Genomic DNA, 15,984 nt, shown 5'->3' with positions numbered 1-15,984 from the left:
TTGTTTTATAGAACTTGAACTTGAAAATAGGCTCCAGGAAAAACGATCAGGCAATAGCAGAGCGGATGGCAGATCCGTGGGGGAACTGGAGGAATGTTCCCCTCCCCCCATAATCTCAAGTGTACCTAAACATTTTCACAACAGAGTACAGCAAAATTCTTCTGTTTTATAGAACTTGAACTTGAAGAAAAGCGCAAGGAAAAGCTAAAAGAGAATTGCAAAAGCGGATCCAAGGAGGGAAACTGGGGAATTTTCTCCTCTCCCTTCAAAAAAAAAAAATATCCCAAGTAATCCTAAAACTGTTCAGAAAACGAAGTACAGGATTTTTTTTTTCTGTTTTTTAGAGCTTGACGAAAGACTTCAGGAAAAGCGATTAGACAATAGCGGAAGCGGATCCACGGAAGGGGGAACTGGAGAAATGTTCGACTCCTACCAAAATCTCATGTGCTGTACCTTTCTAAAAAGTTTTAAAACAGAGAGCAGGAAAATTCTGTTTTATAGAACTTGAACTTGAAAAAAGGCGCAGAGGAAAAGCGAAGAGAGAATTGCAAAAGCGGATCCAAGAAGGGGAACTGGGGAATGTTCTTCTCTTCTTTCTCTCTCAAAAAAAAAAAAAAGTCCCAAGTGATCCTAAAACTGTTCAGAGAACAACGTACATTATTTTTTTTTACTGTTTTTTTTAGAACTTGACGAAAGGCTCCAGGAAAAGCAATTAGACAATAGCAGAAGCAGATCCACCGTGGGGAACTGGAAGAATGTACCCCCCCCCCCAAATCTCATATGTACCGAAAAACTTTTAGAATAGAGTGCAGGAAAATTCTTCTGTTTTATAGAAATTGAGTTTGCAGAAAGGAGCGGTGAAAAGCGAGGAGAGAATTGCAAAAGCGGATCCAAAGAGGGGAACTGGGAAATGTCCTTTTCCAAAACACAAAATCCCAAGTAAACCAAAAACTGTTCAGAAAACAGGGTAAGGTAAAACCACCAGTAGTTGACATTTTAAAGATTAAGTTTTTCTGTTTGGTAACATAGCTTGGAGGGAATGCATCCTAGGAGAAACATTTAATAAGTGATAACTGTACCAACTAGTTCCCTATTATAATGCAACAAAATTAGATTAATAAAACGAATGCATTTTTTTTAATAAAAAAAAGACATTGGGTTGGAGCTGACACTAAACTAAAACGAGAACATCTCATTGTAGACACACTTTGTTTTCAGTATTTGATACATGCTCTGATACAGAAAAACAGAAATTGTTTAATAAATGAATTTGTGCCTACTTGCGTGAATATAGGAATCGCACTGCCGGATCTAGACCCCAATACCCTTGGTTTACCTTTTTTACACAGTCGATACCCTTTCCCCCCCCCCCCCGGGCTGCCGGGAGACAACTTCTAGGAAGATGCAAATTTACACTATTTCTGTTGTTTTCTCGTTGAACCTCGATATAAAATTTCAACGAAGGTGGGTAAAGGGTGGCAGGGTTTTTAGGTTTTGCTCCGGTTCTGAAAAATCGAAGATCCGACCATGCAGGAATGTGAAGACAGTTATAGAAAAATATAAAATTAAATGCTTACATCATAGGTTATAATACTGTGAGAAGTTTACATAAAAATTCGAGTTCGGGGGACTGAGTAAATATTTTTCATCGTACTAAAAGGCTCATCGATATCGCACAGTACAGCTTCCCAGTAGTAGTTCAATTTATCCACTTTAGGGCTATTTCCAGTCTCCCAAATTTTCGTACTTGCTTTTTGCATCTGTTTTCCAGTAATCTTTCAAAATAAGGCTTTTTGAGCACAAACCTGTTTAAACTCTTTTGTATTCATTTGGTGTAGATTTCATCAAAAAATTTAAAGCTTCTACAATTCAGTGGCGCAACCAGAGGGGGTGAGGGACCACCCCAGAATGCTGATTAGAATGTTTCTCAAAAGCATTTCTTACAATTAGAGAGAATAATGGAACGAACCTTGGAAAAAATGAAGTTATTTTAATAAGTTGAAAAAAGAATGTCACGAAAAAATCTAAATTTCTTTTTAAAAGAACCTTGAGATAAAAATTTTCAATCGTGGTGGTTTACTGATCAGTTAATTACATCCCCACCATTTTTTTTTCGTTTTCCTAGTCGGTCTAAAAATGAGAAAATCTCATGATTGGGAAGCCCCCTTTTCCCCGCCGAAACCTTTAAATAGTGTCTCAAATCTTGTTTTCGGGGCTTGAATTCTGAAAAAATTCCAAGGGAAAACTACCTAACACCTCGCATTCTAAAGACATCGAGAATCGATTAATATTGCTTTTTTGAAGCTTCAAATTTGAAAAATTGCCAAAACCCTAATGTTACCAAATATGGTCTGCAGTCACGTTTTTAAGACATGAATTAAGAAAAATTTCCGGACAAGGGCTCGAATGCTCTCCTAGGAAATCTAAAAATCTAAAAAAAAATCTAAAAAATTACAATTTCGAAAAATTTTAAGGGGGAGAGCATTTAAATACTTCTTCACTGAATATCGCTTAAAAACTTCGTTTCCTAGGACTTCAATTTCGAAAAAATTTTTGGTAAGAGCCCCAGAACCCCACTACTCGTAACATCATCAAAGTTAGTCTGTACCTGCGTTTTAGGAACTTTAATTTTGAAAAATTGGGCAATGGGGTGATCGGTTTCGATCTATTTTACAAAAAAAATCGATCTAGGGCAGCCCCCAAAAGTCCCATCTCTTTCCTTACCGTCAACAATTATCGCCTATAATCGCGTTTTTAAACTCCTCGTAAAGCTCCTCGAACCTTTCCTCCCCGTAACATCATCAGATGCCGTCTAAAACTGAGTTCTTAGGGCTGTAATTTCTAAATTTTTACGGGGGAGAACCCCCGGACCCCCTTTATCAGTTGGCGAAAATTTTAGGATTAAAAAAATATAAATATAACAATAAAAATTACACTTTTTAAAATATTTTCCGAAAATTTACTTGCAAAATTTGTAAAGCAAAAATGTTTTTTACAAGAAGCGTTAAAAGAGAATAAGTTGTAAAACTCAATTTCTACGGTTATTTTTTTAATGAGTAATTTTATATCCCCCCTCCCCCCATAAACATAAACTGCTAAAAAGTTCCCGTCCCAAATCCATAGTCTGGATCCGCCCCTGATAGGAACAAAATTTATAACATAGCTAAAAATAAACAAATAGAAATAAGAATTGCAGACACATTAGCTTTGCAAGTTTTGGGGTTGCAAGGAACTCCTTTTCCAAAACAAAAATAAATGAACTAATGGATGAAAAAGCATCTGACAACTGTTTAACAAAATCATTATGCTTTGAACAATTTTTTTTCTATAAATCAAAAAGTAACAAGATGAAATTTTTTTAAAAAATAATGATTTGCAATTACAAATGCAACGACCAGCAACAGGCTGAACCCAGCTAGGCTGCTTCTAGTCAGTTTATTAGTCCCCAATGAAGATCAATGGTCCTCCATAAAGCTATTCCCCCCCCCCACCCTTGCTTATTCACTTATTACCACCTCTTCCGGTAAGCTGTTCCAAGTGCTTATAGCCCCACTAACATTATAATTTTTCTTAATTTCCCGGTTAGCCTGAGATTTGAATAGCTTAAAATAAAGACCCCTTTGCCCTCCTTTCTGTGTAAAAATTTAAACCATAAACATCTTTCATTTTGATAAATTTAAACAACTGTATCATGTCCCCTCCAGGGGCGCCGACTTGCAAAACTTATTGGGGGGGGCTAGCCCAGTCATCACCGGGGGTTTAGGTGGTTATGTAAACCCACGGAGATCCCCCCTCCAAATAAAGGTTGATTTTTGTGCCTTGAAAATGCCAATTTACATATTTTCTGGTGTGTATAATGTAAACAAACAAACAGTATGTGGCATGGCGTTTTCAAAGTAAAAAAATCCAAAAATTGGTATACAAATTTTTCTGGTTCAACTAGATCATGTCACTTGTCATAGCAAGAGACATTTTTTTGTTTTATTTTATGGGGAGTCATGCAGTGCCGTAGCTAGGCATGGAAAAGGTAGGGTGCTTGACTTGCATTGAAGGGCACTCTCAGAGACGCAGACTTAAAAAATATCGGGGGGGGGGGGGGGGGCATGCCGCAGGAAATTTTCTGAATTTGAGATGAAAAATAGTGAGTTTTAAAGTTTTTTAAAGCATTTTAAAGTCATATAATCAACATTAGAACCTCGAAAACTCGACAAGCCCGACACATATTTTTTGGCTTTGAAAAAAGGAAGAAATAAATACAAACACACGCAGTATTTTTGTAAAAAGGTAATTTAATTTATGCATGCTTTTTAAGACCAGTTGTTTTTTCATTAGTGATATCGGCTAACATATTCAAGTGTAAACGCAGTCTCTTAATGTCTAGGTCTTTTTTGAAAAACTCAGTTGATTTTTCAAAATGTTATCTTCTCTTTCACCTCTGTTTAATAAAAGCAAGCACTCTTGTTCAACTGCAATGACCTGTGTGCGTCCAGTTGATGTAAATCGCCCAATAATGCAAAATTGCACCATTTTACAAACCTCAATGTATATTGCCTTGTAGTACAGTCGAGTCCCGACTTACGCGAGGGATGCATTCCAAGACCCCTCGTGTAAGTCGAAATTTCGCGTTGAGGAAAAGGGTATGTGTAAATTTTTTTATAAACGTACCCAATTATTTTGAACACTTGTAAACACCCCCTCAAACTGTTAAAAACCATCTCTTAACTAACTGTACATTACTGTTTCTTACATAAAGAACTGAATGTTTACTTGTATTTAAAAAAAACGTTTTATTCAACATAAAATACTGCTATGATGTACAAAATCAATGAATAATGGGAAAGAAAGAAAAAATAAACCGGTATACGGTAGGCACAGTATATAGTAAGAAAAAAAAATGCATCTTTAGTTGTACTGTACAGTCGATCCATTAATGATATTTGTACACAATACATGAGCAGTTTCCATTTTCATAAATTTGTGCATTTTACTAAGACACTGTTAAAAATTTTCGGGAAAATTTACGGTAATTGTTACTGGCATCCATGTTGCCAGAAACTATTACCGTAAAAATCAAATATTACTGTAAAATTTAACGGTTTCCTCGGTAGGCCACAGCAACCAATTGGCGCTGGGATCGCTTATTTCTCCGGTATAAATTACCGTAAAAATCAGCGATGCGTTAGTCCGCCATTTTACAGTAACAATTACCAGAAAATCTTCCTGAATTTTTAACAGTGTACTCTGTGAATTTTTACGGATTTCCTTTTCTTGAGTTGTAATTGTTTGTATGGAAGATTCACTCATACCTAATTCTCGTGCTACCTTCAGCGCATTTTTTAGTTGAGCTTCAGCTTTTCAAGAAGCTCTAGCTTTTCTTTAATTGTCATGAAACTTTCTCTTTTTATCTTCACAAACTTTAGATGAAACAGCGCTCTTAGGTGTCATTATATTTCATTAACTTTTGCATTTAAAATGAAAAGGGAACTTCCACTCTCAGCGATGCTAAAAGGAATAAATGCAAATGTTATGCCAAGATACGCAAAAGCACACTACAAAACCTCAAACAATTTGAAAAATCACACTATATGCACAAATATAATTTTAAACCCTTGTTAACCGCTGTAGGGTTAACCCCCAAACTGGGCCGGATTTGGAAGTGTGGAGGCCCCGGGGCAACGAAGGAGTGGAGGCCCCTAATCAGAATTCAAAAAGATCATCATATTTTCGAAAATATCCGATACTTTGACATATATCCGAATATTTTGATATATATGTATATATTCGATATTTTCGATTTTTTTTGACCTGTGAAAGTTAGGGTATTTTGTAAAAATTTTATTGTGGGGGCCCCTTTGTTGTGGAGGCCCAGGGGCAGTAGCCCCACCTGATCTCCCCTAAATCCGGCCCTGCCATCAAAAGGTGTTATTGATGGCGAGTGTAAAGTGGTTAAGTCACAAAACGCTGCATTTCATAGCTCGGGGAATATTGGTCATACTAATGTCAAAATTTTTCTGTTGGAATGATTTTTCAATGGAGAAACTTTCCCTAAATATAAGTAAGGGGGACCTGGGGCCATATAAAAAGTTATATTTTGTATTTTTTGACTTATTTTTACTTCAAACTTTCAATATCTTAACTCTGCATCTAATTTTGAACATTTTTGCAATTGGAAATATACATCTAGGACTAACAGTTGCGAAAATAAAGGTCTTGCAGGTTAAAATGGAACACCCTGTATACACAGGGCCTAGTTACTGAATACGCCAACTAGGCTGTGGCCTAAGGCGGCCACTTTTTAGGGACCCCCAAATGGCTAAAATTGCTTCAGCCAATAACTACTACTGTTTTATCCAGTGGCTAAAATTTTCAAGATTGATAACACAGGGGCCCAGAAAAAATGCATGGCCTAGGGCTTCCTGATATCTTAATTGGGCCCTGCATATACGATAGACCAATTTATACTATAATCGTAAATATTTTCAATGCTTCTTATAACTTGGGGACAGTGCCAGAGGACTGGAAGCTGGCTAACATTACACCGCTCTTCAAGAAAGGGTCTAAAGGGAGTGCGGGAAATTATAGACCGGTGAGTCTAACTTCGATGATTTGCAAAATTTTTGAAACACTGATAAAAATTAAGATAGTAAATTTTCTAGAGACTAATAATCTATTGACTAGTTTTCAGTACGGTTTCAGGAAAGGTAAATCTTGTGCAACTAATTTATTACATTTCTATGACAAAGTTACCATGGCTTTGGACAATAAGAAGCCTGTAGATGTTGTTTACATTGATTTTCAAAAAGCTTTCGATAAGGTACCGCATGTTGCTCTACTTAGCAAATTAGCTGATATAAGAATAGGAGGGAAAACTTTCATTTGGATAAAAAACTGGCTGACCGGAAGGAAACAAAGGGTAGTTGTAAGGGGAAATTATTCTAATTGAAGTGAGGTTTTAAGCGGGGTTCCTCAAGGATCAGTGTTAGGGCCTGTTTTGTTCATTGTTTTTACGAAAGATATTCACAAAAATATTTCTGGGAACATGAATTGTTTTGCTGATGATGTTAAAGTTATGGGGACTGTAGAAAATGAGGAACAAGCAAAACAGCTGCAACAGGATCTAGATCATATTACGGAGTGGGCTGATAAATGGGGTATGGCTGTTAATGTTGGGAAATGTCAAGTGCTACATTTAGGGCATGGAAATAAGTGTACAAGTTATTATTTGCAAGGTTCAGTCATTAGTCAGGCAAAGTTACTGATCTGGGGGTCTTAATAAGTCAGGATTTAAAGTTTAGCCAACAGTGCAGCATTGCTAGTAACAAGGCCAATAAGATGCTTGGGTTTATCAATAGCTCTATTTCAAACAAATCTAAAGAAGTTCTTCTGCCCTTATATAGAAGTTTGGTAAGACCTCATTTGGAGTATGCTGTTCAGTTTTGGTCTCCTTATCTTAAGAAAGACATTAATGTATTGGAAAGGGTTCAAAGGCGAGCTACAAGGCTAATAAATGGACTTTCTCACTTAGACTATGATTCCAGGCTTAGAAGGCTAAAAATGAGCAAAGAAGAGACCGAGGGGACATGATTCAGTTGTTTAAATTTATTAAAATGAAAGATGTTACGGGGCTGAAGTTTAGCACTGAAAACAGGACAAGGGGACATTGTTTTAAGCTATTTAAATCTCAGGCTAACATGGATGTTAGGAAAAATTATTATTTTAGCAGGGTAGTGGAACCATGAAACAGTTTACCGGAAGAGGTGGTAATGAGCAAGGGAGTAGATAGTTTTAAGAGGGCCATTGATCTTCACTGGGGATTGTAAATTGACTAGGACCAGTCTAGCTGGGCCTAGAGCCTGTTGCTGGTCGACACTTTTATATTTGTATTTGTATACCTGATGCAAACCAAAAATGAATTGTTCTTAAATGGTTTTCAAAACGAAGTACAAAGAAGTTGCTTCTTAAAAAGGGGGAAGGGACTATACCACAAAATTTTTATTTCCATTTCTTTTAACTTTTAGATGTTTTGTGCTTTTGTATCCATTGTGATACAAATTGATTTTGATGCCATTAAAATTCCATATCATCAATCTAATGAGTTTGGACAACCTTAGATTATGATTACTAACTCAAAAGGTTAATTACAAGGGTGCAAGTTTGGTGATGTGTTCAAGACGGAAAATATTTTCAGCTCCCCTCCCCCCGCCCGCATACAGGCTTAAGGAAAAATTTATGTTGGATTAATGATGTAGATTTTAACAATGCCAGTTTTCGAATCTGTGTTTGATTTAAATTTTAAGCCTTTAAATTGTAATATTTAAGCGATTTGACATCATAATTTCAAAAAATCTAAAGTCTGGCGATAAGTGGAGGGGGGGGGGGGGTCTGGGGGACTCTCCCCAGAAATTTTTTTTAATTGAAGTCCAAAAAACGCTATGGTAGGTCATTTTGGTAAAGTTTTGGAAAGGAGGGGTTCAGGGACTCTTACATCAATTATTTCAAACTGATAGTCCCAAAATAACAGTATTGGGGAAACCTTCAAAAATATTAGAGAAAAGGTAGGGGGGTGTTCTGGGCTCTCCCAGAAATCGAAGTTTTAAAAATGAAATTGTACTCCATCTTTCATAATGTTTATATGCTCCTTGAATGCACTATGGAAGGGATGGAGTTCAGGAACCCTCCTTCGGCAATATTTCGAAATTAAAGTGCCAATAATGCAATTTTAGACGATGTTGGATAATGTTAGGGGTAAAAGCGTTTGCAGCGCAGCACCATTAGTTTTTGCCGATCGTAAACATTTTTATTGTAGCAATAAAATCGCTTAGGACATAGGCTTTCACTTTTGCAACACAAATCAGTTCTGATCGGAATGTCTACATAAGGTAGCGCCAACAAACCAGAAATGAAGGAAAGGTGGGGGAAGGGTATGGCCGACTAAATGATAATGAATTGGCACCATTCCCCCACACAGTCTTCATTTGAAAAAGAATTCTTTTATAAGATAGCAGGTGGTGAAATTAGCAATAAAAAATCGCTTCAGTGAAGTATATATATTTTTTAAACAAGGTATCCTTTCCAATATTCATTAATTAAAAAAACAAGTAGGGGAACTGAATCCTAACCCCATGCAGGGGATTACCTGCCCCCCTCTCATTGTGGTTACTAAAAGCAGTGTAAGTTTGTGTTAAAGATTTATTTTTCTATTGAAAGAGCAACTCCCCTCCCCACATCGCCAAAGACGACCCAAAGTTTTAAGATTTCAATTTCGAAGATGTTTTGAGAAAGACGCCCCCCCCCCCCTCCGAATTCCCTAATTCTTCATTCACTCAAAAATAGCTAAAATAGCATTTCAATACCTATGCATGGAAAGAAGAGACCCCCCCCCCCCGAACTCCTTCCCCTAAGTTCACTAAATTTGACTTAAATTTGCGGTTTCCCCTTTTTATCACCGAAGATTTAAGAATTTAAATTCTAAAACTTATTGAGAGAAAGCCTTCGAATTCCCTCTTCTTAAGTCTTATAAAGATTACCTAAAACTGAGTTCTGAATACTTCAGCTTTGAATATTTTTTGGGATAGGGGAACCTCGAACCCCAAGACGGTCTAAAGTTGCTCTTTTAAGACTCCAGTGTCGGAATTTCTCCTAAAGAGAGCACCTTCCCTCCCTCTTGACATTGCCAAAGACAGCCTAAAAGTTTTAAGACTTCAATTACAAACACTTTTCGGGAGAGGGTCCCAAATGCCATTTCACTCAAGTCCATTTAATTATAGCCTCAAATAGTTTTTAATACATCAGCTACAAAACATTTTCATATTAAAACACCAAAACCATCTCTCATAAATTCACTAAAGATTGCCTAAATTAGTGTTTTTGAGACTCCAATTTTTGATCATTTTGAAAACTTTCCCCTTCCCCCTTTTACATCATTAAAGACAGCCTAAAACTTTGACTTTTAAATTTTTAAGAGTTTGCAGAGGAGAAATATCGAACCACTCCTAGCTTCAAAAATGGCTTTCAATTCAGTTTTTCGATATTTTATACTGTAACCCTTGAGTAACACCTCCCCCTCCCCCTCTTAGATTGTCCAAGATATCAACGTTTTAAGACCTCAGTATCGTGGGTTAATTTGTGAACTGATTACCCTCTTCGCAAGAGCAGCGTTTTTTCGCAAATCCGTGCTGCCGCTATTTTTCTCCTTTCCTTTCCCTCCCCCCTCCCATGTTTCCATTCTAGCGAGTGTTAGATTCAATGACATTGGAATTTAGTGATTCCTGAAGTCTTAGTCAAAAATGCAGGAATGGTTGCTCTCGGTGTTTAAAACCAGCTTGAAATTTCCCCTCGATTATTTCCAAAATTCCCATTTTCATTGAAATATTCAAAGTCCCTGATAGTTTCCGTTTTACCTGGTATGTGGACGCCCTTTGCTGTGGCGAAAACATTTCATCTTGTCAGCAATCACTCTCAATCGGTGATACAGATTCAACTCTTTAAGACATTTTAAGAGCGTACATAATTTTCATTTATGCCTGTAAAGTTTGCAAAAAAAAAACCCCGCAAATGAAAAAAACAAAAGAATGATCGAAAATAGATTTTTCAATTAGAGGCAATTATTTCAAAAAATCGGGGAGAATAGCGAGCAACTCCTCTGTCTGCAATGCAGTGAGTTGGAAATAACAGAGCTATACCTAAAAAAGTCAAACGGCGCGAGTCGAAAAGCCACTCCTCCAAAAGCATGTTGCAAACAAAACAAGTCCATGGCGGAAAACCGAGAGAATGTCGATGTAAATTCGTGGTTATGGAACGGTCCAGTAATTAAAGCATATTTTTCAAACACTCAGTTTTTCTTTTTTAAGTAAAAACTGAAAGAAAGTCATCGAATTTCTTTCCGTCCCGACCTCTATCTTGGAAATTTGTCCAAGATGGAAATTCATCCTGAGACGGATGGTCTTGCACCCATGGTTAATTACATAAAAATTGAAAAGGCTGGAGAAGTAAACTAGAAATAATTGTTAAATCTTAGTACAAAGAAAATTTTGAAAGTATTTTCCCTAAAACAGACAAAATGAAATGAAGGCTCACTTTTAAATTAGAAAACAAACTAAATTCAAATAAGAAGTTAAAGGAAACAAAAAAAATAATTTTACAGAAATTAATGGGAATAGATCGCAGATTTAGAAAAACATGCAAATATTCGTCTAAAATTAAGATAAATCAAATTACTTAGAGCAAGAATATGTTGCAGATCAATTATAAAAGTACCATTTACTAAATTTCACTATCTAATAATGAATAAGGAAAAGTTTATACATTTTCAAAATATTTAAACAAGCGATTCAACAAACCATATGGCTGCAAAACTGACATTGCCCTTTGATGATCCATTTTGGCTAACATAAGAAAAAGGTGTTTAATGGTTCCATTTTTCTGACTGTATTTGTTCAGTAATTCCCAAGTAGGACTTTGCTCCCTCTGAACAGCCTGGCCAATAAGAGTTAAAGTTGTAACATCATAACTCATATGGTTGCCACCTATAAAGAGGAAAAAAATAAATATGAAAAATATTGCGCTGCTTTATAAGTACAAATAAAGAACACTATAAAATTGAATGCAATAAATACCACATTAGTTATTGCAATTATAACAATAGGCAAAAGTAAAAACGTCTAATTACAACACTAAATACTATTATGCGAATTGAACAACATACAGTCTGACCATCGATTAGGTGTAATCTAGCAAGTGGCCAAGTTACGACAATTCCATCTGAATTAATTATACAGGGGCGAAGGAAAAATAGTGATTTGATTTTGATGCATGTGATCCATTTGATACTACACTTTCACACCATTGGATGATGTCAGACAATAGTTAAATGTCTTTTATTGAGATTTTATTGAAAATGAAATTTTTTCCTTAGTTAGTTAACTGATAAACTCAATGTATGCCACCAGTAGAGGATTTAAACATTTGTATGGAGGATGTAGTGGTGTCAGAAGTGGGATATTGAATACATCTCGGTTTTTGGTAAATCACTGTTTAATACATGAAATTACATGTTCACTCTTCCAGTGATAATCTTCCTCTGACTGCCAGTGCAGATTCTCAGTTAGCCTTGTGGGATTTCAAGTGGTTGCACAATTGGGGTGCCCATAATTGCGCAATTATGATTTCTCCTTTTGTGTACTGTACTGATCTGATGAATTTATGAGTTTCCCACAGGAACTTTGTTACATTATTTTTGTGGGTTTCTTTTTGCCTACTATTGTTAAAATATAGTTTTAAAAAAATGATTTTTTTTAGCGTCAAGATTTGGCACTAAAAAATACTATTGTTAACAATTAGTTATCAAAAATTATTTACTCAAAACTATGTCATTGAGGTTTTTTTCTGAGAAGCTTTTGCGCAATGCTGACTGATTGGTGAAACATTAATGCAAGATTATTACTAATTGCAAATGAACTAAGTTGTTACACTGAAAAGTAAAACAATTTGCTTCACATATTTATGGGTTCTTTAGCAATTGCAGCATTTCATGACCCCAAGAGGACAATCTTTGTTATGTACAAACTTTAAATGCATCTAACTGAAATAAAATAAATTATTAAACATGCAAATGACAAAAAGTTTTAATCAGTGAAAATGTGGGTACAACCTAGATTAAATTGAACTTCAATTAACCGAGGTTTCTATTAAAGGAGCCAACAATGAAGTCTTTTTTTTTTTTTTGTAAGTAGGTAAGCCCTGGAAAAGACAAGGTGTGTCTTATTTTCATGTTTTTGAGGCATTTTATTTCTTTTTAAAAAACAATGCTAATTTAATAAAAGGATAAATTTTCAATTTGAAAGTAAGTATTTTCAGGAAATTTGTGTTTTTTTATGCATCTTTTAATATTTAACCTGACATTGTAAAAAAAATCAATTGACTTCTTAAAACTTACTACAAGATGTTTTCCTATTTTAATTTTTTAACTGTAAAACATAATTTTTTATGTATTCCTTCTCATCTTTTAAAAATATTCAACTGTATTTTCGATTAATACATTTTAAAAAAATGCAATCCTGACAAGATTTCATTCTAAATCTATTTACAGAGTTGTGAGTTGTCCAAGGCACTAGTTGTCCCAATTAGCTTGGATAAGCCAGGTTCTACTGTATATCATCATTTCTTAACAATACCAAAAACTTTTCAGAACTTAAGTTAGTTGCTACGACTTAACCTCGGGAGAGAAGGCCTAAATTTTTCAAATCACTGTATTCATAACATCAATTTCTATAAAAGTTTCAACAATAGGGAAGTTTTCGATTTTTCAATTTTATTTTTATATGATAGAGTAACATGTATGAACATCATAGGTGAAAAAATTTTTGCGATACGATAAGTAGTTTTTTTTAAATTAATTTTTAAAGTTCAAGCGCCTGTGACGTCAGATGGCATAGGAAGTGACGTCATGCGCCTTCCAGTAGGGCAGAAGCCGAAGGTCACGCATTCGACTTCGAAGACGAAACGTAAAAGGCTATCTCCTCGCACTTAACTCCTCGCGTTTCTGGAACATTAAACCTCTCATCCTCTCTGAAATATTCGAATATCATCATTGTTTTTACATGAGGAAGATTATTTAGATTGTGCTTTAACGAATCCGGTCTCCATAGTGTGTTCAAAAGGATTATTGAATTTCTAAAAAATAAAAATATCAGCGCGCTCAAAATGTTCCTAGCGAAAACAAGGGATCTTCGGCGGAAGGTTGCCCATTCGCGCCTTGTGACGTAGGCTAGTGACGTTTCAGAAGCGCGCACTTTTGCGCGTGGATTTTTAAAAATTCATTAAAAATCAACCACGGTGTTTTAAAATTCGGCGATGGTGAATTTTTTAGTTTTGAGGGTCAATTAACAATATCCAATAGCCAAAATATGAACATTTAATAGGTTGCAACTTCCCTATTTTCAAAACTTAAATGTTGAACAAAATGAGCAGATTTGAACCTTAAGATTCAACATACTTAACTCAATTCAATTATCAATTAATTAAAAAAAATTGCTAACTCAACAAGCTGCTGCAATTCTTTGTGAGTGTGTTGAACGATTAGAAATTTTGAAAGGGTGAAACTGCGAACTAAGAAAGAAATAAATACTTTTGTGAAGAATATTTACAAGATTTACCAAATTTTAAGCTTTCTTTTACAATGCTGCTCATATTTCAAGCTAAAAATTAATAGTCAATAATTCCACGCTTTTCATACGTTATATTTAAAAAAAATGCAGAATATACTAACCAAGTTCTTCCCAACGTCGATCTGCATCAAGAATACGGCATAATTGCCTCCGTGGTTGAAAAGGCAAATCATGAATGTAAATAATATTGGAGGCCATTTAAACCATCAATTATTAGAAAGATAACCCGTGCCTACATTCGTAAAAATGAAGTTGATGATGATCAGATATCATACGAATTGCTTTCCTACTCACACAAAAAAAAAATCCCTTAATAACAAAAACAGAAAGTGAAAGTGAAAGTGATAGGAGGGGGATGGGTTTCGCACTGCTTGCGTTCGACGAACCTCACCGGTAGACCGGTGAGTAACCAGTTATTAACCGCAGCGTTCTATCATCCATCGGTTACCTCACCGGTTACCATTTTAAGCTGTTGATTGGTTAATTCATTCTTGTTGGCTACGGTTGATTGAAACAGGTGATCAGTAGCTGTCACGTGATCGGTTAACCGGTAGCGACCAATTGAGCTCGTCGGACGCAAGCTACGAGGGCAATGAGAAAACAAGTAGCAGTTTTAATAATAATTTCATGATTTGATTCAAAATTTTTGAAATATGTTAAAAATAAGCTATTTTTACAAGAATTCAAGAAAATGTTTAATTTCTTATGGCAGTGAAGTGACTTGCTCTGCTTCTGCACTTCGTTTTCTTCAGTAAAGATGGCGACTGACAGTGAAAAGGCGAGCAAAAGCAATGAAAAAATTAAAAAGTTGTCTCAAGAACAAATTGTTGGTACTTTCAATCAGCTGAGGCAAGAGCAAAAAAATTTAGTTGCAAAGCTGACAGAAGTTGAACAAGATTTGAATGAACATAGGTAATATTACATGTCATAGTATTTCTGAGTAACACATGGGCTACAAGAATGCTTCTTTTAAAAAATTCATCTCACAGGTTATTGCAAGTGTTTTAAAGGTTCAAACCTTTTTATTTTCTGTAATCAAAGAAATGAACAATTTCCATTATTAAGTCTAAATGAAGGGTAGTTTATTTATTTATAATTTTAATTTTAAATATTTTCCATGAATAAAAATTGTTTTAGCCGCAGGAAACAAATTTGGCATTGACAACATTGTCACGAACTTTCTTATGAGAAGTCCCGAGCAGAACACTTTATACATTTTCTATGCTTTGACACCCCATGCCGTAATTTCATAGTTTGCTAGCAGGGTTGTTTGGTTTAAACCAATTGGTTTTTTTTTTAAAAAAACCATGCGGTTTTTTTAAAAAATGTTTTTTTTTAAAAAAAGCCCAAAAAAGAATCCATTTTACAGGTTTACATTGATTTCCCCACACATATTGAAAAATGTAAAATTCCATTTATGCTTTTAAAGACGATTGCATTGCATTTTTCAAATTCTTTTTCCTGGCTTTTCCACCACTCAGTCACTGTTGCAGAAGATATAACGTTTTTGGCAAAAAAAATTTCTTGAAATAGAATTTGCTGCACATTTATTTGTTCTAAAGATTTTGCATTTAATATTTTTTCAACTTCAATGCTGGATGCAACATGTATGCCAGTAAATAAGCTGTAATTTAAGCCATGTTACACCAATTTTTGTATTTTTGATTTGGTTCTTTGTTTTAGCGATAGTTGATATCTTTTCCAAGTCTTTCCAAAATAAGAATGGAGTCGAATATAGAGCAGCACTTTTTTTTTTAACTTTGTCAGTACAACAGCAATAGATTTTTTGACTGTTCAATCATGTACTGTTATACATTTT

The 15,984-nt window shown here is 35.2% G+C and overlaps 1 protein-coding gene across 1 annotated transcript in view; it reads right to left on the bottom strand.

Annotated features, from left to right (window-relative positions):
* The window catches only part of LOC129217183 (uncharacterized), a 55,631-nt gene extending 41,179 nt beyond the window's left edge, over positions 1–14,452 (bottom strand). The window contains exons 1-2 of the mRNA XM_054851446.1: positions 14,267–14,452; positions 11,340–11,525 (exon numbers count right to left, since the gene is read on the bottom strand). Of these exons, the coding sequence (XP_054707421.1) occupies positions 11,340–11,525; positions 14,267–14,363 (283 nt within the window). The 5' untranslated portion in view covers positions 14,364–14,452. The remainder of the gene's footprint in view (positions 1–11,339; positions 11,526–14,266) is intronic.
* Between the last annotated feature and the right edge of the window lie 1,532 nt (positions 14,453–15,984).

Source organism: Uloborus diversus, chromosome 2 (genome assembly GCF_026930045.1).
Source record: "Uloborus diversus isolate 005 chromosome 2, Udiv.v.3.1, whole genome shotgun sequence".
NCBI lineage: Eukaryota > Metazoa > Arthropoda > Arachnida > Araneae > Uloboridae > Uloborus > Uloborus diversus.
Note: the sequence above shows the minus strand (reverse complement) of the source record. Positions and strands in the feature narration are given on the sequence as shown.